The 24727-nt window shown below is 28.1% G+C and overlaps 1 protein-coding gene across 1 annotated transcript in view; it reads right to left on the bottom strand.

The window, feature by feature from the left end:
- Positions 1 to 24727, bottom strand: part of LOC107453656 (tudor domain-containing protein 7 tapas) — a 62125-nt gene that overhangs the window by 9016 nt on the left and 28382 nt on the right. The window contains exons 11-23 of the mRNA XM_043039678.2: positions 22860 to 22944; positions 22608 to 22781; positions 20284 to 20436; positions 17898 to 17993; positions 15775 to 15872; positions 14798 to 14957; positions 11163 to 11288; positions 9977 to 10099; positions 6148 to 6252; positions 4380 to 4493; positions 2448 to 2572; positions 1492 to 1635; positions 1258 to 1408 (exon numbers count right to left, since the gene is read on the bottom strand). Coding sequence (XP_042895612.2) covers positions 1258 to 1408; positions 1492 to 1635; positions 2448 to 2572; positions 4380 to 4493; positions 6148 to 6252; positions 9977 to 10099; positions 11163 to 11288; positions 14798 to 14957; positions 15775 to 15872; positions 17898 to 17993; positions 20284 to 20436; positions 22608 to 22781; positions 22860 to 22944 — 1654 coding nt within the window. The remainder of the gene's footprint in view (positions 1 to 1257; positions 1409 to 1491; positions 1636 to 2447; positions 2573 to 4379; positions 4494 to 6147; positions 6253 to 9976; positions 10100 to 11162; positions 11289 to 14797; positions 14958 to 15774; positions 15873 to 17897; positions 17994 to 20283; positions 20437 to 22607; positions 22782 to 22859; positions 22945 to 24727) is intronic.

The following is a 24727-nucleotide window of genomic DNA, read 5'->3' as shown; positions in this document are numbered from 1 at the left end:
AAGTTTTAACTATATATCCATTTTCATACAATATAAAGTTTGATAAACTTTGTGCCCCATTTATTATTATCATTGCTTTATTAGTATCAACTATTGGGTTTTAAATGGTTACTTTTCCTACATTATGGAAATGACAATTGAAAAATTGAATTTTTCGAGATTTAAGATTGATCATATTGTGACAAGTGAAGTGGCAATTGGAAAATTTTCCTCATTCTTTCAAATTGCTTAACATAAAATTATAAAGTCTGTGCTATTGAAAATGCAGAAGTTTAAATTGAATTTATATGAGACAATATGCAAATTAGCTGAAAGCAATCAGTTTTTTCTTACTTTCCTAAACAGAATAAAAACTAACATTTATCAGCTTAACTAAACTACTGTTTAAAACTAAATAAAGGATCTTGATTAGAGTAGCTGAAACGGAAAATAGTTGTTTCAGTAGCCTTACATATAAAAAATAGTAGCCTAATCAGTCAATGGAGAAAAAGTATTCAGATGATTTTTTCATCTACATATAACTATATTACATGAATGAAAATCTTTAATTATTTCAATTATAAAAATATTTTTTATAGTCCAGCTGACATATAAGAAGCAGTGAATAATTGAGAAATTATATGGCATATTTCGGCTTCCAATTGATTTTTTAAATTATGATTTTCTAACAAATAATATCATTTTTCTTAACTATTTTTTTGAACACAGATTTATTTGCAGAAGGTACAGTAGATGGACACAGGCACAATCTATACTAGAAATCTTTAAAAAAAAGAGAATCCTTTGATTTACTTTTTTAAAATATTTTTTGCATTCTTGGTCTGAAAATATATCATATTCATTTCATATCATATTTATTTTAAAATATTGGATACATAATGTAACAAACCCTGAAGCTAATCTAGTAGCCTAGGGTTGTCATTCAAGTCTGGCAAGTCTTGAAAATGGGAGTCTTTTATGTTGTCCTGCATTTTTTTTTTTTTTTTTTTNTTTTTTTTTTTTTTTTAGGAAAATTTGGAAAATGAGAGGGTTTTAATGTCCAACGAAAGCAATGCTCATACCCCCAGGTCAGCAAAAATAAGCAAATCACAACCTCCATCACCATTAGGTGCTTATTTAATATTTGAGCGGTCTATGGCTAAAATTTTCTTATAAAGATTGCTTTTTCTCTGAAAAATTTTTTTTTGAATGTTTTAAAAATCAGAAATAACTCATTTCACTTAAAAAATTATAATTAAAAAAAATTAAATAACTTACGTAAAAAATGTCTGGATTTGCAGACATTGTAACAAAGATATCAAATATTTGGCCTATGTCTGGAACTTCTGAAAGCTTGAGAGGTTGCAGATTATGCGCATCAACTGCATCAGGACTTTTTAAATTATCAGGAGTCATCACCCATTTAAAGCTTTAAAATGATGAAATAAATGGTTAACACAGCAACAGAAATAACAAGAAAATTATGAGGTGAGGAAGAAGAAATCTACTAACTCATTCGTTAAATTGGAAGGTGTAGTTGGACTAGAAGAGCTTCGGGTTGAGTAGGTGGATCTGGATAAATTGGCAGACCTAGGAACTGGTGGTGGGATAATATTTTCAACCAATGCTGATGAATTGGGCGTAGGGAGACTTGTTCTATGAAAGAAATTTGAAGCAATGTTACAAATCAATTAACTATAAAATTTATTTAACAATAAAGTCAAATTAGAGAAAAGTTTTACTATGCAGTACTAACGCTGCTTTCCTTAAAGTTAATTCAGTCTCAAAGCAAACAGATTTTAAAACACAGTTCCAGTAGATCTGTGAATTCATTGGCTGATGGCGTTTTTCAGATTATTTTTCAGGGATGTTTCAATCACAGTCTCCAATGATCAGCTTTAGTCCAACTTATATAAAAACTACTACATTTTTAATTCACAAAAATGGATCAAATACTTTTATGAATATTTTAAAGCAAAATGCAAGAACAGTAATATAAAAAAAAATATATAATTCAAAAAGTAAAATACATAAATAAATGTGGACTATTTTTTATAAAATCATATATATCTTATCTAACTAGAAGAGAAATAATTCTACAATGGATTTCCAGTCTTTGCGGAGAAACGAGATTTTTGTTACATATAAAAACTATTAATCTAAGCTATTTAATTACCCCAAAACTAATTAAAAATTTAAACAAAGTGAGACCTCTTGCTCATTTACGGACATAAGATTAAGTAGCAGGAGAAAAAAGACCTTAGCTAAAATCTTTTACTATCTGGGAGCAAAAATAAATATTTTCAAATCTGATAAAAATAATTCAAAAACTATTGACAATATTAAAACTCTGCTTGATATTTCAGTTCGGGATGAGGAAAAGAATTTTATTGATTATTTAGCAATTTACATGGAAATGTCAAAAACTAAAACAAAAGATGAATTTTAAATCAAAACAGTATACATACTTGAATAATTCAGGTTTGTTTGCAAGACTTTCATTGATGGATATAATGAAGGAATCGCCATTTTGGTAAGTACGTTTATACAAGTTAACTTGAGGAAGAGTAGTCCCACTACCTTCATTTATAACCTAAATAAATTAATATAATAGTAAGTTAAATAAAGCAAGATAATATGAGAAATAATCTAGGTAACAGAGGAATTTAACTGAAATTATTGACAGTAGCTTTTATTCATTTATATTTTTTGGAGGCGCTGAACATGAATCTTTATTTTGAGACACATTTTCCCCCCCAGAATAATCCTGTTTTTAGTACATGACTTTTTTTAAAAAATTTTTCTGATGGCGTATTAGAAAACTAGAGAAAATTTCCTAGGAAAATTGCACTTACAATATGACTGTAAAATAATAAAACAACGAATTACGTTTATGAGGAAAATAAAATCAGTACTAAAAAGTCGCTTTTCATGCTTAAATGAAAATAGAGAATAGTTAATGGAGATTTAAAATGTCATTAAAATTCTCGATTGAAATAGTAAAGTATTTATGTATAAAAAAATCACTCCCTGAAGAAAATACTTTCCAATCCCAAATAACTGTGTTTATTTCTAAACCTTCTTCAAAATCATTATTTTTAACATTAGTTCCATTTTTGAACCTTGTCTCTCTTTTTAAATTTTAGGCTTTTTACTTTGAAATAACACTCATGTGAATTTTTCCATCCCCTCCATTCATCTAAGTTGAGTTTCCAAATCTTACCGGATATTCATAATTTTCTTAAAACCTACCTTAAACTACAATTTTTAGTCTTTCTTTTTGGGATGTACAGTGCGGGGGAAAAAACACGGACTACCCTGAATAACTTTTGATCTAATGATTGGAACTTCTTGATCTAGGATTCTATCTTAATGGCTCTAGAGGATGACTTCAAATATGCTAAATAATAAGAGCAGACGATATTTTAAGTTATGAAGTCAGGCACAAAAACATGCTTTATCTGAATACCTCTTATTTGACGGATTCAGATTTCTGACCCTTAGATACGTAAAAAAAATTTTTTTTTGCTTAAGTTCTCAAGATATAGCAAAATGTGCAAAAAGTAAACTTAACGTTAAGGGGACCAAACTCAGGAGGGCTTTCCTGACCAAATTATTAGGACCATAATTCCCAGATTGCAGCTACTTCCTATATTTTGGCAGTCAAAAATCCGAATGCGTCAAAAAAAAGTTGTCTATTCAGAGAATGTACTCTTCTATGACTGATTTCGTAACTTAAAATATCATCTGCATATATAGTTGTGACATTAGGTCACAGCCTATTTATAAATATCCTGTTTTTTTTAATCAATAATACTAATTCTTTTGACTTAATTTANACTTTTTCATTTTTATTCTATACCCAACCGTAACAGGGCAATAGTCTTATTAATTAGCATATTTGAGGTCAAACCTCGAATCATTAAGATTGAGTCTTAGAACGTGAAAATCTGATCGTTAGATCAAAAGTTATTCAGAGTAGTCCATTTTTTGGCGTACTGTACAGTAGGTTACAAATGAATAAAATATTTAAAATGGGGTAAAATCTGCAATGCATTTATTATTGCAAGTCGTGATGTTCAAAATAAAAATGTTTGCATTCTATAGTATTTAATATATTGCCGAAATACTTTCATAACTTTCCTTGTTGAGGAAACTAATGCATTATCATTGCAATAAATTTGTTTATGCACACGGAGGATATTTGTTTGAAACAACAAGGCCCTGTCTCGTTAGCGAATTTCCCGTCTGCTAAATAACATAAACTTATGAACCATAAACACACACTTTAGCCTCACTTGAAACTAGGGTAACATTTTTTTATTTATTTTGCAGTTGTGGCACATAATTTTTTTAGCCATGTAACAAAATTGATTAAACTAAAGTAAACTATGTCTTACTCTTATAAGAAGTTCTTCAGAAATAGGAGCCAATTCCATTAGCTTAGAAACTGCCTCAGATGTCCATTCTGCATCTGGTGATGGCAAAGCACTATACAACTCACATTTGATGGCCTGAAAAAATAATAAAAACACAGCTAACTTTATTAAATTATAGAAACTATTAGTTACACTGCACATACATATACATGAGGCATTTATACTAAGGTAATCTAATCAATAAGGTAGTTATATCGGGTTTTCGCTAAGCTTTTTATATATATTTAAGGCGACTAAAGCAACTATTTTATATCTATACATAAAATAATGGTATTGGTACAACTGTATATAAGTTAAAAATATAGAGAATGATATAATAAAGATCTTATCTTTATTATATTATCTTAAACTTATTTTATGAGTTCCATATATTTGCAGCTTAGGCACAGTAAATAAAACTTATTAATTTCTTTTGTTTCTCTCTGTTTTCTTTTAATCCTTTTTGTCATTATTGCGCTATATATCTACATATATATATACGTACACGGTCGAACTTCATTAATGTGAACTAATTTTCGACTCCCAGCCAAATTGTGTATGGATACAATGCTTTAAAGTACTTATAATGTTTAACGTGATAGGTGAATTTCGATTTCATTGCTCTTAGGAAAATATTTACTTTTACTATGAACAGAAAATTTATTTCTTCTCTGACAAGTAAGAAAATTTCAAAATTAGAGCAGTAAAAGGAAAGAGTTGTATCAATTGAACTTGTTGAGGGGGGGTGCTTTTCCACACGCCGATAAGATAGCATTTATCTCGGCTCCAACATAATGATATTGCTTATGGAAATGACAGATCGGATGAGCACCCAAGTATCCCATTAATTATACAATATTTTTTTCCATATGCTCTTATTCTTTTGTCTTGCATTTTACNTAAAAGGAAGAGTTGTATCAATTGAACTTGTTGAGGGGGGGGGGGGCTTTTCCACACGCCTATAAGATAGCATTTATCTCGGCTCCAACATAATGATATTGCTTATGGAAATGACAGATCGGATGAGCACCCAAGTATCCCATTAATTATACAATATTTTTTTCCATATGCTCTTATTCTTTTGTCTTGCATTTTACTAAATCAGTGCCAGTTAAAATTACAGCATATTTTTTTTCCTTCCTTTAAACTCATAATTCAGTTTTTAAAAAATAAATGATATAATTACAAATATAATTTAATAATAAAACATACGCTAAATTGAGATTTAAATTTTCAATAAGTCCGACGATGTTGAAAAAACTAATTGTTGCAAAAAATAAAATAGTATTCAAATGTTTTCCACTAAAAAATTACGACAGAGACAATAGTACCAGGAGTAAAACTTCTTAGTTTTTTCATTTTAACAATTATTCTCATTTTATAAACATAAATGGCACTACAACTAGTTAGTGTTTACAATGATATAGCATAGATTAAATAGTTTACTTTGAAAAATCATTTAGCAAATTATTTTATTCCACTTCTTCAAATTCTTCATACAATCTTTTAATGATAATTCTGTTTAAAACAATTGCAATTCACAACAGTCAGCAGCACTTTCCTTTCTCCCAGCACAAGCAAAGAAGATCGAACAAATAAAAAAGCAACTGCTGAAACATTCGACAATGATATAATTGTTTTATAGCGCCTTTACCCGATTTCAGCGACGATGACGACAAAACAAAATAAATATATTAGATGCAACATACAATATGGAAACAAATTACTGAGTACAGTATATAATAAATACCTGTGGTCCAACAATAGATAAAAATTCACTGAAAGGTTGCAGTTTGCAAATTTCATCACTAGAAACAATACTTTTGTTTCCATAATCAATGAAATAGACTTCAACCTAAAATAAAGTTACAGTTGAAAATAATATTTTCCAGTTTGTTAACTATCATAATAAATCAAAGAGATCACAAATAAATTAATAAAGTTCATTAAAAATTAAGATTCAATTTATCATAAAAACAGTAATATATATAATTCTAAATAGAGAGTTTACAAGATTAAAGTTATTATCAACAAATACAATATACATTTGCCAAATAAACCATTAAAAGTGCAATAATAACTACCATAGTAGTGGGGAAAAAAATCAAGCAGAAGACACAAACATTCGATTCAAATAAAATATGAAATATCCCCCTGCAATTCAGGAATTTTTAAGATTTTCTTAGAACTAACAAAGAGAAACAAAGTATTTAAAAACATTTTTCTAAAACTAATTACAAAAAACTTCAAACTAAGACCACAAAACTTCCCACTTCTGACTGATTAAATGGAATGGAATTTATTTTAAAATTAGTTTGTAGTGTTTTATAATTATGTTATGCATATAGGTTAAGTTATAATAACAAAAAATGGACATTTTAAATTTCCAAATAAAAATTTCTCAAAATAAATAAAAAATAATGAAAATTCCAGATTTCTTTTTAATTAAATGAAGATTTAAGTCCATAATTGTAAAAAAATAGTATCTTTCTTTGTCTAAAAAAAATCTGAGATTTATTTCATTATTTAGCAGAGCAATTAATAGAATCACAGATAGAGAAGCTGTACATGCTCACTGTTACTTAAAAATATCTGATTTTTTGTCCATTAGAGTGTGTTGCAATTATTTTTAAAAAGTACCATTTTAAAATCCCGATTTTTATTCAGAATACACTAAATAAAAAGGACAAAAGCCTGGGCTCATAAAGTTCATGTGATTTTTAAACCATGTGGGTCTGGGGAAGTAAAGGTGGACGGTGCACAACGCTGTCCACAAAGCATCCTGCTCTCTGACATCTGAAATTTAACCTGAATCCAATGGTTAATGTAACAGTACAGTAAAATCTCAACTTATTTCAAGATTCGATATTACTTATTTTATTGAGGAAGAAATGCCATACTCCCACAAAAATAAAGAAATATCCCAATTAGCGCTTATTAAAAACTATATAAAGGAAAAAAGCTATTACAGTTAGAAATAAAAATTATTCAAATTATTTACAATAGATAAATATAAAAAAAAGTGGCTAAAATGAAGAAAAATGTGAGGGAAACACAAAAAAAAATCTTTCTTAATTATCTCTTCTTATACTGAAACCTCAAAATTCTCAGGTATAAATATTACAGCCTTTTACTGAAAAAATTTCCAGGCAATAATAAAAAAAAACCTAAATCATGAAGTAAAAAAAAAGATAGAAAGAAAAGGTGATTTTAGAATAGCTATATCAATAAAACTTATTAATAGCCCATTCACCTTGTATCCCTTAAAAAAAAATTGAAGTTTTGTTGTTTGAATTTTATTGTTTTTTTGAGATTTCTCGTTTATTGAATTGGTGATATTCTGGAACTTACTGCACTTTATAAATTTACTTTCATCGTATACTTATACCTTTACAGACACACAATAATCTTGAATAAAAATCTATTCTGCTTTGTTTTTGTTATTAAAATCTTTACTTAGTTCTAAAAATTTTTCTAAAATATGAAAAAACAATGAAGAAATCTTGAAGAATTAGGAGCTATAATAAAGCTAATACATTATAGGACCCAAAATCCGGCACTCACGGGGCCGACGAAATTCCGTATTTCGGAATTTGCCGAATTTCGGATCTCTTCCGGAAATTCCAATATGGCGCCCGTATATTACGATAATTCAATTACGCTGTTAATTTCAGAAAAACCAATAAATTTAGCTAAGTTTCAATTGTAGATTTTGATGGGGTGAATTTAAAACTGTCCCATCTTTAGAAATTTCATTAATTAAAATAATAATCTATATGATATAATCAAGAAGAAATAATTCAAGATGAAATAATCAGAATCCTCCGAAAAAGAAATAATTTCGAGATCATTGTGCTCGTTTTTTCGTTTACATAACTTTTTGTTTTAACAAAAGACGCCCACCACGCTAAACAAAAGGAATATAAAAAAAAAACTAACAAGGAACTACAAAAAAAGTAACAATTAATGCTAAGAAACTAACAATTAATAACTACAAAAAAGAAGCAAACAACTAATAACGATAAAAATAGACAAGTTAGCAAGTAACAAAAAAAGTAACAGTTAATAACTAATAAAAAGATAAATAAATCCAATTTAAAAAAAAGCAGCAAAAGGGATAGAATTCATTTTGTACACCAAGTGAGAAAGAAGTTTCAATGCCATAAGGGTGTGGCTAATTTATGGTCAAACAGGAGAGGGAAAGGTGGGGACAAACCAGTAAAGCACTTGCACAATTGTCAAGATTGATTGATCAGTTTCTCCCAACTTGCATTTCTTTATTTTGTTCATTGGAAATGCAGATGCTTTTACTTTTCAATTTCAACTCCTTTAGGAATAGATGTTTTGTTTGACACAGATTTATTAATTTTTCTCTTCATGTTTTTATTTTTAAAGGATAAAATATAGTTGCAGTAGAACTCCAATTATCCAAATCAATCGGGACCGGACCCCATTCGGATAATTGGATTTTTTTTTTAAAAAAAATGCTTATTTTAAATAACTACTGTTTGTATAGTGGAAATGAGGGGAAAAAATGTTTTTAGGGATTTCTTCTAAGGATTTCAACAATTCTTCTATGGGATGAGTTGGTGTATTATCAACAATCAAAAGCACAGGACTTCCAACAGATATTTGGCTTTTTTTCACTTTAGGAATGAAAATTTTATCGTACCAATCTGTAAACAGTGCTGCAGTCATCCAAGCTTTCTATTGGTTTTTATAAAATAGGGGAAGTTTTTTGATATTTTTAAATGCTCTTGGGCATTTTGACTTCCCTATTAACAGAAGGGGTATTTTATGGCTCCCAGTTGAGTTCGGGCAGTTAAGCACAGTAACGCGGTCTTTACTAGCTTTATGCCCTGGAGCACTAGGAGGCTTTGACACTGCACTCTCTTTTAGAGGCTAAAGTGGTTTTGGGTAAAGCTTTCCATATTAGACCAGTCTCATCAGCGTTGTATAAGAAGTCGGAATCGTAAGAGGCTGCTATAACTTTAAATTTTTCAATAAACTCGTCAGAAGCTGGGGAGTCTGCAGATAACTTTTCACCACTTAAATCTAGTTCACGAATACCGTGCCTAGACTTAAAATTCTTTAGCCAGCCGTTACTTGCTTTGAAAGATAAATAACCCAGCTTTTCAGCTAAGATCTTAGCTTTTTCACAAATCTTTGTCCTATCTTGTAAACTTTCTCTGCATAAATCTTTCCTTGGCTTTACTAAAATTTTATTTCATTCATATAAAAAAAAGAATAAAAAAAGAGAAACTTATCTTTTCATATTTCCATAGGAATTCTGAAAGCGATTCGGATAGTTGGAGTTCGGATAATTGGAGTTCTACTGTACTTACTTACTTCAAGAGGAAAAAAAAATCGAAATAAAAAGAAAATATGACTGATTTTTTTTTTCTCTAATCAATAAAAATTTCTTAAAAAAGAAAATTAGGTCGGATTAAGTGCCGAATTTCGGGTCCTGTTGGATTTCGGGATGCCGGATTAGGGGTCCCATACTGTACAGCAATTGTAATTTTTTAAAAAGGGGTTCATAAAAAAAAAGACAAATGAATCTTGGTTCTGTTACTTACTTTGTCTTCCTCTATTGAGGAACTAGGATTTTGTGTAAGAACAGCACGATACCATAAACCATCTTCATATTTAGCAGCAAAGATCATGTCATGGGGTATTGTTTCAGCTTTTGAACGAGATTCCTGAAAATTCATGAAATTCCTCTTATTATTATATAAAACAATAATGCATTGCAAAGTCATAACTTTTAATGGAAGAGCTGTTATTTAATATTTTTCATTATGTTTCTTCTTTCTTTTGAGTTACATAATCTTGACAACCACTACAATATAGAACTTCAAAACAAAACCTATCTGAATGCACGTAATTTAACATTCAAAGTAATTTTAGAAAAAAGTGATAATAGAATATTATACTAATTAATTTCCCCTTATACTAATTGATCCAATAAGGATATGCCCCATTAAATTACTGTCATAAAGAACATAGGATCATTTGAAATTTTTGCACAAATAGGAGCAGGGGCTCAAAAAATTCTTAATTGTAAATTAATTCATTGTATGTACAAGCTAAAATTACTAAAAGCTTTTTATAAATGATACATTCAAATTTTTGACCTGCAAAAGTTGCTCATATTCATGTGATTCTTTAATCTGGGCTTGTTTCAGATAATCATAATTCTACCAACTCTAATGGTGGAAGTTTTTAGCATTTTATATATTTAAAGTACTAAGTACAAATATTTAATCCTTTTTCCTCCAAAGTTTGCATTTTATTTACTTTTTAAACAAACTTCTTTTTAGACAAGCAGAAAAAAAAAAGAGTATGGTTTAATGTCCAATATAAACAGGCCACAGCTTGCGACAGATGGGTAAGTATTATTTCTTTCAGTAATAGTTACGAATTGATAAAACTAAATATATTAATTCAGATCTTAATAAAGGGTATGAAAAATTACAAAGTAAAAACTTGGTAATTTTTGTTTGTTTGTTACATTGTTTTATTAATTAAAGATTAATTATTAAAGTTATATTAATTAAAGATTAAAGTTTTATTAATTAAAGATAAATTTTATTAAACATTGCTTTATTAAATCTTACTTAAGTTGTATTTGCTTATAAGGCACTCACTCGCAGTAGGTTTTTTTTGTGTTACTTTTAAATCATAGCTTTATTTAAGACTACATTTCGGAATGATTAAATTTTTTTTTTCCTTTTCTGTTTCCTTCTTAAAATAAAAGCTCACCTCGAAAGATGGCGAAAGCTTCTCAAGTTGTTCTTCCAGCCAGCTATCATCAGATATATTTCTCAAGTAAATTTCACCAGAATCTTCAACGTGACTTAAATAATAACCACCGGAAGATACGGAAAGCTGTAACAAAACATAATTCAATATTAAATTTTAGCACAAATGTAAAAAAAAAAAAAAAAAAAAAAAAAAAAAATTTAAAATCAGGACATCAACAATTTAAATCAAATGATTAAAATTATAAGTTTGATCACTAGCACAAATCTTATATTTCGTTTGAATTTTGTGGATATAGCGATTCGCTTCATGTCACTTCTGTTATTAAAATCCCCTTATTAGACATTAAAATTCCTTATTTTCAAAATTTCCTTAAAATGAAAAAACATCAATAAATAAAAAAAAATTACACTTTAGGAAAACTACATTTCTGGAATTAAATTTAGAGTAGTAAGCTGGACAAAATTTCTTAAGAGTTTCAGAAGTCATGAGTTTTGACCCCAGAAGAAACAAAAAAAAAAGATTTCTAAAAGTATTCTACTGATTGTCTACGATAGGTACTCTGACCGCCACAAAGTCTGCGACAGTCTGGTGCTATGGAAACAAGAAGAGGGCATTTTAGGGAGGGTAGCTTCGATGATAGCTTGTATGGGAAGTATACCAGATTGGCTGACTCAGCCACCAGTAGGAGACTTATTTAATCTGATTCAATAACTTTTTTAAGATTCACATGGATATTTCTTTCTTACTTGAAATGATTCTCTCTACTCAATCGGTTGCTATTTTTTAAATACAAAGGGAAAAAAGTGAACAAATTCTGTCATTAAGGGGAAGTACAAGTTTTTTTTAATGTTACGATATTTATTATGAATGTTCATTGATCATTAGATGGTTTAATATCTAAACTTGCACATTTTTTAAAGCAGTTAATTTCTTTTATTATTTGAGTTTTCTGGAAAAAGTGAAGTGCTTAAACTTATTAACTCTGATTTTAAAAGGAAATAAAACTTTTGCTGAAAATAGAAATAGTTCACGTAATCTGTGCCGAAAAAATATTAAATATCTTTGCTTTTATTATTTATTTTTGACTTTTTTTTTTAAACTGAAAGCAAGTTACCGCATATAGGATAAAATCTAAAACTATCAACGATGATTTTTATCTGCACCCATCAAACCATCTGAAATTATCTAAGTTTTTTTTTGCTTAAATTACATTTTCTTACTTGTATTTTAATGTAACCTGTATAGTTTTTCTCATTACTTATTTAAAAAAAATAATTCTAACAGTTTTTAATTAGCAAATTTATTTATTTATTTTTTTCTTAATAACCAATTTACTATGTATGATAAATTTATAGATGAGTTATTTATTAATAAAACATTGAGCTCGCCTTAAACAATTTTATACAATTTCCATACATATCCTATTTATCAATCATTACATAGAAATAACAATTTTAATTTGTCATTGAGTCAACATTTTAATAGCGGTTACACCCAAAATTTGATATCATAATTTTTACATCTTTTGTTTTTTTGTTTTTTTTTTTTGAAAAGTATATATTACACAAAACAATAGCCCAAAACGACTTTTTTTTTAATTTAATTTATTTTACAAGATGTTAACAATTACATTTTAAAGCTCTTTTTATTTAAAAAATAAACATCTAAGGATAGAATAAATGGATTTTAAAAAATTGTATCTCATTTTACGCGGAAGTTCTTGAAGTTTTTGATAAAATAGTTATAAATAAAATATATTCTTCTAGTTCCAAGTTTGAACTTAAAAAATTATGTAAATAAATTATAAATCACTAATTATAAATAACTAATTATTCACCTAAAATTATAAATTTATTATTTAATATAATGTTTGTTATTTTGTGAAACTTTAGTTCAGGTTTTTAAATTCCCTCCAAATCAACTGATACAGCGCGATTGGGTGATCAGCGGAGTGGAGTGGCAGAACGCGCCGTGGTGCAGCGTTTCGCGAACAAAGCTATAACTTTATGGAATTGCAATCCATTTTTTTTTAAAAGCCATTTTGTTCAGAATAAAATTTACTTTAAAACGGGTTTTGTTTGAACTTTGTACGGCATTAACATTTTTGTTTTTCATTTTACAACTTAATTTTGCAATAAAAATTAAATCTTTTAAACATTTGTTTTATTATAATTATTTTATCAAAAACTTCCATTATTTCCGCGTAAAATGAGATACATTTTTTTAAAGAGGGACCATTAAAGATACATTTCTTAAAGAGGGACCCGCACCCCTACTTGAAATAATCATACCTCGTTACCATAGTCACCGTCACCCCTCCAGACGAATGTCTGTCAGAGTACCTATCGTAGACAAACAGTACTCACTCAAGTTTTATAAAATAAATAAAAATCTTACATTTTGTTTTGTTCAAAGTTATATCCTTTATTAGAATTTAATCCTAAAATTTGATCACAACTATAAAAGTTAAAGTAGAAAAGAGGTATTGCAACTATTTTACATAAGGATAGATTGCGTGAGTGATTTGCTTATTTTGCTTTTGCTGAGAAAAAAGTCCCACTTTCTTCTGCTGCAGGTGTGTGAAGAAAAGAAAGCAGTGAAAGAGATATTTAAGATCTTCTCTAAATCTAATGTGTTGGATAAAACCCTTAAATGATCGATCTCGGAGGTCAAATTTACTCATACTTTCAAGTTGGAGGTCAACTTCATAATTTAATTAAATTTTCCACTCAAAAATATAAGATTTCACAACAAGAAGATATGGAAGTAATAACTTTACCATAAATTTAATATTATGAAAATCAATAAAACATGTTAACATTCTCATTTTCAAAGATTTTAAATCTTAAACCAATTCTTAAAAAAATATTTAAATCAACCTGGGGTGATTATGACACAAAGTGAAAAACTCTTAAAAATTTATGTGCAAAACATCTATATTAAAATATCAATTTATATACCATACATGTTTCATATTTAAAATATTTTTTAAAGTAAGATTTATAATTAAATTATTTACCAATGATGAATATCACACCTTTATAGTAACTAATTTAATAAAAATCTTAGTTCTTACAAGAATCGCGATGTGGGATTTTTAAAATTGTGTGAATATGAATTAAGATGCTGGATTTCTAAAATCATGATATTGGATTTTAAAATCGTGTGAATGGGAATCGCAATGTATGATTTTTAAACACTGAAGAATCACAACGTGTAACTTAAACTAGGTAAATATGAAAATCGATGTTTGATATTTAAAGCACGTGAATAGGAATCGCGATATGAGAGGATTCCAATGTGGTTTCAAATATTTAAAAATCCGCCAAAAAAAAATCCAACTTTCTTTTGGATTTCTGTTCATTAGCAGAAAAATCACATATTATAGATAAGCGCCTCGTCACTGGAAATTAACGAAACTCAAAAAATTTAAGTTTTAAATTGAGGAATTCCATGAAATTTTTGATGGATTATAAGTTTTGATTAACAAAGGTTCAAAAACCAATGATCTTGAGAAACGCGGAATTCCACGATATTCCCAGAAAAATCATATGCCCACATTACTTGCACAAATTATTTGTAAATACATTACAAATTATTTGAAATGCTGAAGCACAAAAAAATTTACTGACCTTAGGAAGCTTCACAACAAGAGACTCTAGCATCTTTTCTTTTACAATTTCATTCAAATCCACATCGTCAGATGTATGTGTATCATACAACACCACAGAGTATATTATTTTATGTACAGCAGGATCATCAGGAAAATAGGGAAGGACTGTTGTACTCCACCTACATAAAAATCATTTATTTCTATTAGTAATGATATGGTGCTATACCAACAAATTACAAAGCCACAAATAAAAAACGGAACAGCAAAATAACATTTAATCTGATGCTTCTTTCCGATTTCAAGCACTCACTTGCAATCTGCATGGTTCAAGTGTTTGACCTAAAACTAATTTGTGAAGAGAATACTTTAAGAAGGGTTCCAGATCAATTTCAGGAGAAAAAAATTTCTCTGACTTTTCCAAGTATACCAGAAAAATTTCAATGATAATTGAGACCATATTTTATCTATACCATTCGATTTTTCATCAGAAAACTTTGATTATTTTATTTGTAATGCAAAATATTAGATTTTCCGTGTAAAAAAATATCATTAAATGAGGATGGGAACATTTTTGACAAAATCTGAAATTTTTACAATGAATAATTGTAATAGATGTCAGAATTATTTATCCTGAATTTCAATGACAGATAACTGTTACTGACAATTTTATGACTGGTTAACTTCCAGGTATTTGTAAAAACAAAAACAATACAAAAATGTTCTTTCTCTCATTTCTTTAGTCCAAATGATTCAGACTTTTTAATTGAAAGTTCAGTCCACCTAATTTTACTGTGCTATTACAGCGAATTACACGTGTATGTTTCCATATTTTAAAAAGTAATGCTGACTCAGCAGGAAATAAGATACTGATTTTAAGTTAAATATTAACAAAACTGATTTGTTAAAATTATAATCTTTAATCGTAGATTCCCTATAAATCACTAAAAAAAATTTTGCAAAGTGTGCAATTATAATAAATGAACTTTTTAAGCTTACCTTTTAACTAATGCCACAAGAGTCTTTTCACGAAGAAAATCTAAATCATCTGGTTTGTAAGGGTAATCTTCTAGGCCATCTAAGGTTAAATGTATTGCCTAGGAAAAAAATATTTCAAATGTATCAATTTTCTACTTTAAACTTTATTCATTTTACACTATAATGAAAAATTAAGCATTTAAATTTAAAAGAAAAATACACCATACAAAATTTGGAAAATTTTAAATAAATTCTTTACTTTACTTTAAAACTCTAATTTAACTACTAAAACAAACAATTAGAAAGAGAGAGAAAGAAAGAAAAATAATACGAGAAACGTTAGCAAAATTAAATTTAAGTAATGCTTATATAGAATCCAGGAAGAATATACAGTAGGGAACCGATTATCCGGAACGATCGGGACCATCGCTATTCCGGATAACTGATTTTTCCGGTTTTCTGATTCGCTACAAAAAGCGGTTTTTTTATTGTTAAACCCAACAAAAATTAGAAAAATATTTAGAAATAATCTTAAAAAAAAGAAAAAACGATGAAGTAATACACTAATGATTATTTCTAAAATGATGGTAAGGTAAACATCTTTCAAAAAAGAAAGAAAAATCCAAAAGTCTTATGAGTAAGAAAAATTTTGTTTTTTTAAATAGCGGGAAAATTTATCGCATTTCGTTCCGGTTTTTCGGTTTTCCGGTTTTCTGATTTCCGGATAACGGGTTCTGTACTGTATATGGTTGTTATAAATAGAATATATATAGAATATAGTTGTTATAATATGGCATCCATCTTTGTAACAACTTTGATCAACCTGCTCAGCATATATTTAAAAACTGCATGCAACTTCCTGCAAATAATTACTATTACTAAGTGATTCTATCTTATCTTCAAAGTAATTTTTATCATCGATTGTAATATGTTACGAAATAAGCAGCTAATTACATTATAAATAAGTACATTAATTTTTAATACTTATGTAAAAAATTCATCATTCAGTTACAGTTATGATGAACTGATTAAAGAAATACAATGGTAAAGGAAAATGGTTAGCACACTATTTTCAAACAAAATAATAAAACAAAGAGAAAAGTAGTAGTAATTTAAAAAAAGTTTCAGTATGTAAATAGTTACAGTTTACGGAAATGCCACAGCAGTTTCGGAAAATAAGCTGAACTTAGAGTGGTAACAAAACTTCAGAAACAGGTTTTCAAACTTACAAATAAAAGTACAATAAACATTAAAAAAATTTTAAAAAATAAAAAAACATTTCCACTTAATTCAATTCAAATTATAAAATTCTTATGTAAGTTGTTCCAAAATGCCATTCTTTACTCAAGTCTCAATTACTTACTAGGTTCTCTTACTAAATTATAACTTGACTGTAAATGTCATGTTAAGACATAACACAATATATATTTTACATGCTGTTTAACTATATATACATAATTATATATCCTGACTTCTACTTTTAATGTTGATCTTTTGATAACATTAAACTAAAAAAAAAACTATTTTTTATTAAACCTATTTATATTTCCTTAACCAACATACACTTAGATCCTAATTGATAATATATAAATGCCTTAAATTTAAAGTATACTAAATCATTCTTTCAGGTCTCTGCATAGACTAATATGATCTCTTTAGACAAAAAAGATAAAAAAATATTTCCTCTCTACCAACTTTGAAAGAATTACATAAAAACTTAATTACCTTATTTTTTAAGTAATAAAATATTTACAGCCTTAAAATTTAATTATGTTTCAACATGAAATGTGCATTATGTTTATGTATGCACATTTCAAAGTAGAAAATTAAAAAAAAAATCCTAAATTTTTTATTAATACTTAATAAATAACAAAATCACATGACCGTGTAATTCTCCAAACAGGTAGTAAGATTTTTTTTTCCTGTCTGATGAGGACCTTTTAAACTAACATGCTAGTAACGGATTGGAATAAATTTCCCATAACAGCATTATAACTGTGTTCTGCATACCTGTTAGATGTTAGCGAAAGCAAAAACAGACATAAAAATTTTGAAACTAAAGGCGGAAAAAAAATTTTATAAAAAAAATTCTGTCTTTTTAACAAAAATAAATAAATGTAAAAGAATCTTTAAAAAAAACTTACTTGATATGGAAATGTCCAAAAATCAGAATGCAATTCTTGTAGACATGATTTTGGCACATCAGCAAATACACCTTCATCTACATAATAGCACTCAACCTATAAAATAATACTAAATGTAAAAATAATATAATTATCAACTTATAATATCAAAGTTCATACAAATTTCTTAAGAATATCTAAAAGGACAAATGTATATCCTGGTATATAAGTCGTCTGCTAAGTAAATAAAATATTAAAATTTCTATTTCATTGTAAAATCTTTTTAAAAAGGGTGGAATTTAAAATTCTTCAGGGTGGAAGTGAAGATGATGGTTCGTAGGACTCAGTGTATGAGTATGAAGTTGAATCCTTTTGCAGTGTAGGATTTATAAGATGACACAGCTAATGATATTGAATCCAACACAGATATGTTCTGAAATTTTTAAATTTGTAGTTTTATAATGTATTTGAAAAGTTAACATTGTGTTATAACATTTTTTTGAAATAATTAATAAATTACTTTAACAATTCTTAATCCTAATTTATTTAACGTAATTTTTTAAAGTACTGTTTCCAAAAGGAAAAAAAAAAACTTTTATATGCAAAAATAAAATGAGAGAAAATGCAAAATTAATTGCATATAACATATTAAAAATAGTTTTTGAAAAGAGTAAATTAATATAAAGTTATTTACATCAATTTTATTGTTATCGATATTTTATTATTAACGAATATACTACTGTATTGCCAGTGTATTAGTTGGTTCCTGTATTTTGGTATAAAAGTCAACTTATACACTAAAATATAATAAATTTTTCGAAAAGTAATTATACTAAATATAAAAATTAGCAGAAAAGAATAAAACATTTTAATGATACTGCCAAAGAACAATAATTCTTTTTTCATAGTAAGATAATCTGAACAACAGTACAATTCTTATTTTTCTTTTAACGATGGTTTTATTTTGACAGAAATTTCTAAATCTATTTTAACAAAGTAAGTTTTTTTAAATGGTTAAAAAAGCCAAACAACAGACCATGCCAAACAATCTTTTTAAGTCTAACAACAGACTTCTCTCTACCTTAAATTTTTGGCAACAGCAATGCCTCCTCTGTTAAAAAAGAATTTACCTTTTTCTTGCCTAAGACAATCTGTGTCCTACCATAAGAATGTTATTTAGTCCCTTTTCCAGTGATTTAGCTTTAATAAAAAAATATGCCTAAAATTTCTGTTATTTTCATAAGAATTTTTAAAAAAAATTAAAATAAGAATATGCTTCAGTTATTTAGGCACTAGTTAATATCTGAACAAATAAAAAAAGTTTTCTAAAAATAGGACAGTGAACTTGAAAGAACTATTTGAAGCTATATATGACTCAAACCAATAAAAAAAATAAAAGAACTTAAAATAAGAAGAAAATAGAAGAACACCAACACAATTTGTTATTTAAATAAAGAAAGAGAAAAAAAGAGACACAATATATGTGATTTTAATAAAAAGATAACAATATAACTTGTGATTTAAACAAAGAATATCAACGTAATTTGTAACAGAAAGAAATTCGCCTCCTCCAATATTCTTTACAGAACCCAAACTATAGTATGTTCATTTGTGTAGCATTATTTACTCTCTTTAACTTTATTCAGATATAGAACAAAGTTTCCACTTTAATTTATGGCTATGTATACACAAGGGTCTACAAAACTTGGGCACAAGGATAAAGCACCAAAAGTGCCATAGCTGGTTCCCATTATTTTAGTAAAATTAAACATAGAAGAAAAAAAAGCTGTTATTCAACTTTCAATTCTATAACATGCTGGTTCTTAGAAATTTTGCATTACATAGAATTCAATGTGTGCATGTATTACAGTATACTCTCGATATCTCGAAAACCTTGTTATGTCAAAAAAATATTTTTCTCCTCGGCATTATACATACACCTGTTAATTTTAATTCCTACGTCGAAGAGTTTCTTCCCAAAACCTTGTGTTGTCAAATTCTTTTTGATATAGAAAATGAATTTTTTTCACAAAAATCACAAAGTTTATTAAGTAAAACAATTGTTTTCTGTTTAATGCATAATTATTTTTGTCTTACTTTTAGAAATAAAATTATAATTATTGTATTTAGACTTATAGTCAATGATCATTACATATTTATAATAAATTATTCTTATGTTTCTTGTCCCTACTTTTTAGAGTAATATTTTCTACTTTTTAGAATATATTTAGTTCTGAACTTATTGTTTCCAAAACTCATTATCGCGAAATTTTTTTAGCATCAATTCCACTCGGAGATATTGATATACTGTATATCAAATCACAAATAAATATATGTCAAAAATATCATTTCTTCTACACATTAAAATGAATAAAATACTAAGATAGAGATAAAAATAAAGCTATACCATGTCAGTTTCTTTAATATTTTGTGCAAGTACCCTTTGATAATTATCATCAATACACGAAGCATAAAGAAGACCTTCACTTATTTCTTGTGCCGGCAAAGTCTCAGAAGAATAAAATGCTCTCATGCTGTTAAAAAACTCCATAAAGGCTTCCTGGAAAATAAAAAAAAAGTATTTTGCATTAAGTGTTAGTGCATAATTTGAACTAAAAGCTTTCATGCTCTTATTATTATAAAGTGTAGTGCATGTGCAAACTGCGAAAGAATAACACTAACTACAAAAGAATTAAACTAAAACTAAAAACAATTGTTGTATAGATAAAAATATTTTAACTTAAAAAATAAATGTTTTTTTTTTCCTTTTTTTTTTGTTTAACTCAGATTTGTTACATAAAATTTTTTGAGAAAGAATTGATCAAAATAGATTTAGGGCAAAAACTTTAAACATATTTTTATTGAAAAGACTAATAAGATTAAAATAAATTAAATAAATATAAGATTGAAAGTCATTTTTGATCAGCTCTAGATTGGTGAACTTTTTATCATGGCAAAAATTATCCAAATATTTAAAAAAGGGATAATCAGTTGAAGATGTGTCCGGTGGATGAGGTGTACCTCCAATTTTAATTTGGCATACTTATTTGTTACGACCAATAAAACATGTGGTCGTCCGCTATGAAACAAAATGGGTCCTTTTCAGCTGACCAGTGCCGGCTTCATTTGACGTAATTTTTGATGCACAACATCAATTTCTACACAGTACTTCTCGGTTGTCATTGATTCGCCAGTTTTTAAAATTTTTCTATCAAATACTCTAACTATAGACCACTAAACACTGCATCTGACCACTGCGTTGAACATCTATTGTCATAAAGGATCTTTTTTTCATCACAGACGATAATTCTGTTCAAAAATGCTTATCTCTTATTTCCTAGAAGCATAGAACTGCAGATTTCAAAATGATGTTTTTTTCTCTTTTAGTTCTTGTGCAACACATTTATCCAACTTTTTGACTTTGCCAATGGTTGAAAGCGAGGCGTGATACCTAATTCATGCTCAACTTCTAGAACAGTAATAGGAGTGTTAGATACCATAAGGGATCTCAATTGTGTATCTTTAGGCTTTAATTCTCAGCTTCCATGCGATTCATTTTCAAGACTTTCATCATCACTTTAAATTCTTTTTAAACCAATTATCTGTTCATTAACAGTGTCTTTACCAAATGTAGCATTGCTATTTCGAGTAGCTACTGAACCGCTATGACCGCTTTTGAATTCATAAAGAAAAACAACACGTAAATCACAAGAATTCATGTTTAAGAATTAGAGTTTNTTTAAAATTCTGTAAATCAGCCAATCAAAAGAAATCAAATATCAGCGGCCGAAACGAAACTGCTTAGGACTTTTTTTCTTTTTTCCAATCTATAGCGGAAGTCGTGGTTGTCAAGGCAACAAGTCGCAAGTCCGACTATATCGCTCGTTCGACTCCCCAAAAGTTTTTGGAACATGGTCAGAAATTTTAAAAAGTCCTTCATCCCTCAAAAGATAAGAGAGTAGTCGAGTAGGAGACGGCATTGTTTTACCAAGGTTAACCACTTTTACCCCAGCCAGCAGATTGACATGTGAAGAGAGGTTTATTGGGGGCTTCAATACTTTCGCTCCGCGGAAGAAAAAAAATTTCAACAAAATATCATTTACTGCATAAAAAATTTTTCCGCGCGGAAATTTATGAAAAAAGAGCGGAAGATATGGAAAAATCTGAAAAAAGCGGAAATCAGCGGATCCGCGGAAGAATCACATCCCTGAGTATAATAAGAAAGAGCAAGCAATAAGCTTTAGAATAAAACATAATTATTTTAAAAAAAAAAGATTAACAAAGTTGCCTTAAAAATATCTGACATTTCATATGTATCTGATTAACTGAAAATAATTTTAAAAAAACTAAATAAATCATATTGACGATGTCTCATTGCATCTACTGATAAACTCTGCATGATTTGAATCGATCAGATTCGAAAAATGGAAGGATTTTATCATCCCCCCCCCCTAAAAAAAGTTCAAAAAATCTATCTGCGCAATTTGAGGACGATGTCTCATTGCATCTATTGATGAACTCTGCATGATTTGAATCGATCAGATTCGAAAAATGAAGGATTTTATCATCCCCCCCCCCAAAAAAAAAATTCAAAAAATCTATCTGCGCAATTTGAGGACGTATTGTATTCTAACAAAAAGACATAAGTCAACAATCAGCAAATCATAGTACATTAAATCGTAATCGATATTTCTGCGAATTATATAATAATAGAAACTTAAAACTACTCACATCATATTCGATGAGTCGAGCCGTAATGGTTTTAGATACATCAACAACATAAACAAACCATTGGTTGCCAAAAGGAATCGTTAATTCAGGAATGGCAGGCAAATGATCTCTGCGGACAATTGCACGTGGTGCAGCATTGTCATTATTGGAAAATTCAGAGCGTTGCTCTAACTCCTATTGATAAAGAACAAAACAATTAAAATCAATAATAACTAACAAAAAAATTAATTATAAAATTATTAAATAACTTACAGATAAACTGGATGGGGTTGTGCTTCCAGACGAATTAGCTCTTCTGACTATACAGTTGACTCCTTCAGGAACTCTACCATAAGGCCTACGTTAAATTTAATTTTTTTTTTTACTAAAAAGAATAATTTTATGGATGGGAAAATGAGTGTAAACAAAATCAAAATTCTAAAGCAAGAACGGAATTGTGAAAACTTTGTTTATGTTATGCAGATTTTGTGGTGGTATAAAATAAAAGTCAGATTTAAAAGAAAAAAAAAAAAATTTAAAATCAGGGCATTTTTTGAGCAATACATACATTTTAGACAATTTTTAAAAAAGGGGACAGGAAGTGCTAAAAAAAATAGTGTATTGAAAATTTTGTTTTGTGTGGCATTTTCTTTAAATCTCAGCATATTTTTTTAAAAAAAAAATTAATACAAAACGCTTTCAAATAAAAAAATTAAGATAGGTACAAGTTGATTAGAAATTATTTGAATAACCGTGCAGTTTGAGGTGAGAAACCTCAAAAGCTAATTTTCTTGACTTTGGAAATAGATTCCTTATTATAAAGGTAAATAGAATTAAGTTTATATGAAACTGCTAATCTTCAAACCTACATTACATATGATCTCTGTATTTAAAAATAAATGTATACAAAAATAAACAATAGATAATTAAATGTAATAGCCTCTTAACTTCAATAATCACAGATTTTTTAAGAGTAAAAAAATACTTAAGTTATACCAGACTTACAATACATAAATAATTAATAAACTTACACTATTTTCTAGAACTGGAGACGTAACAGGTCACTCACAACAGTATTTAACCTTTATATCATGCATATTTTGGAGTTCAATAAGTGCATAGTTAAATTATTTCATTTAAAAGAAAAAAATGAAGTATTGATAGAATAAACATTTTATATTTTGTTAAAAAATTTGCTCTTCATAAGTAGCCTATGGATGAGACACCAGCTGACATAGCCTTGGGGTCAAATGACTGTTATTGGACTTATGATGAAAAAAGATATAAAATGACAGAATTAGAAAACAATTCTGCAAAAAGGTAGGAGTTATAGGGGTTTGTTCCAATACTGGTTCAGCAACAATTTGCTCTTCTGAGTAAAAATTTAGAAGATAAAGGAGTTCTGCTTTTCAGGCTAACTCGTTTTGATTTGAAACATATTTCAAATTTCACTCTTTGCACAAAAACATACTAGTAACATCGAGAAATTAAGTTTTTCGTATTTCTTTTATAATAAAAGAAATTTTTAAAAATCCAAGCAGTTCTTTCAAAATAGCATGTGTGTTAATCTTTTCCTTATGGCGTACCATGTTGTGCCTGCCGTAAGCAAAAGGTTCAAATGGTATGTTCTGAATAAACAAAAAATTCGGAACATCAGAAAAACTACAAATTTTGTGTTGCATTTACAAGATGACATTTAAAGAGGTTTCAGTATCAAGATTTGTTTTTAAATTTACTCATAATTTTACCGTTCATAAAATCTTTCTGTCTTTTATTAATTCTAAAAGGTCTTGAATCATAAATCAATTTCAGTAAACTAACATAACGGTATAAATAAAGCATAAGGATCGTCATGTTTTGAGCATCATCTTATTAATTTTTTAACGGTTTCAGCTGTAGTAAAATTTAACAAATTGAATGCCAAGAGATAGATGCAATGTGGTGGCTTTAGACACAATTTTTTTATTCCTTTAATTTTTTCAAACCTCACCATATTCATATACAATATCATGAACGTAAAACATAACTAAAAAGAATGGCACGTTTAGCGGTCAAATTATATTTTGCTGACTGAATTCTGAATTTATTATAGCTCTCTAGATAGCAATTAAATGAAGAAAGCTGATAAAACAAGATAAAAT

The sequence above is a fragment of the Parasteatoda tepidariorum genome, chromosome 5 (assembly GCF_043381705.1).
Source record: "Parasteatoda tepidariorum isolate YZ-2023 chromosome 5, CAS_Ptep_4.0, whole genome shotgun sequence".
Lineage (NCBI taxonomy): Eukaryota > Metazoa > Arthropoda > Arachnida > Araneae > Theridiidae > Parasteatoda > Parasteatoda tepidariorum.
Note: the sequence above shows the minus strand (reverse complement) of the source record. Positions and strands in the feature narration are given on the sequence as shown.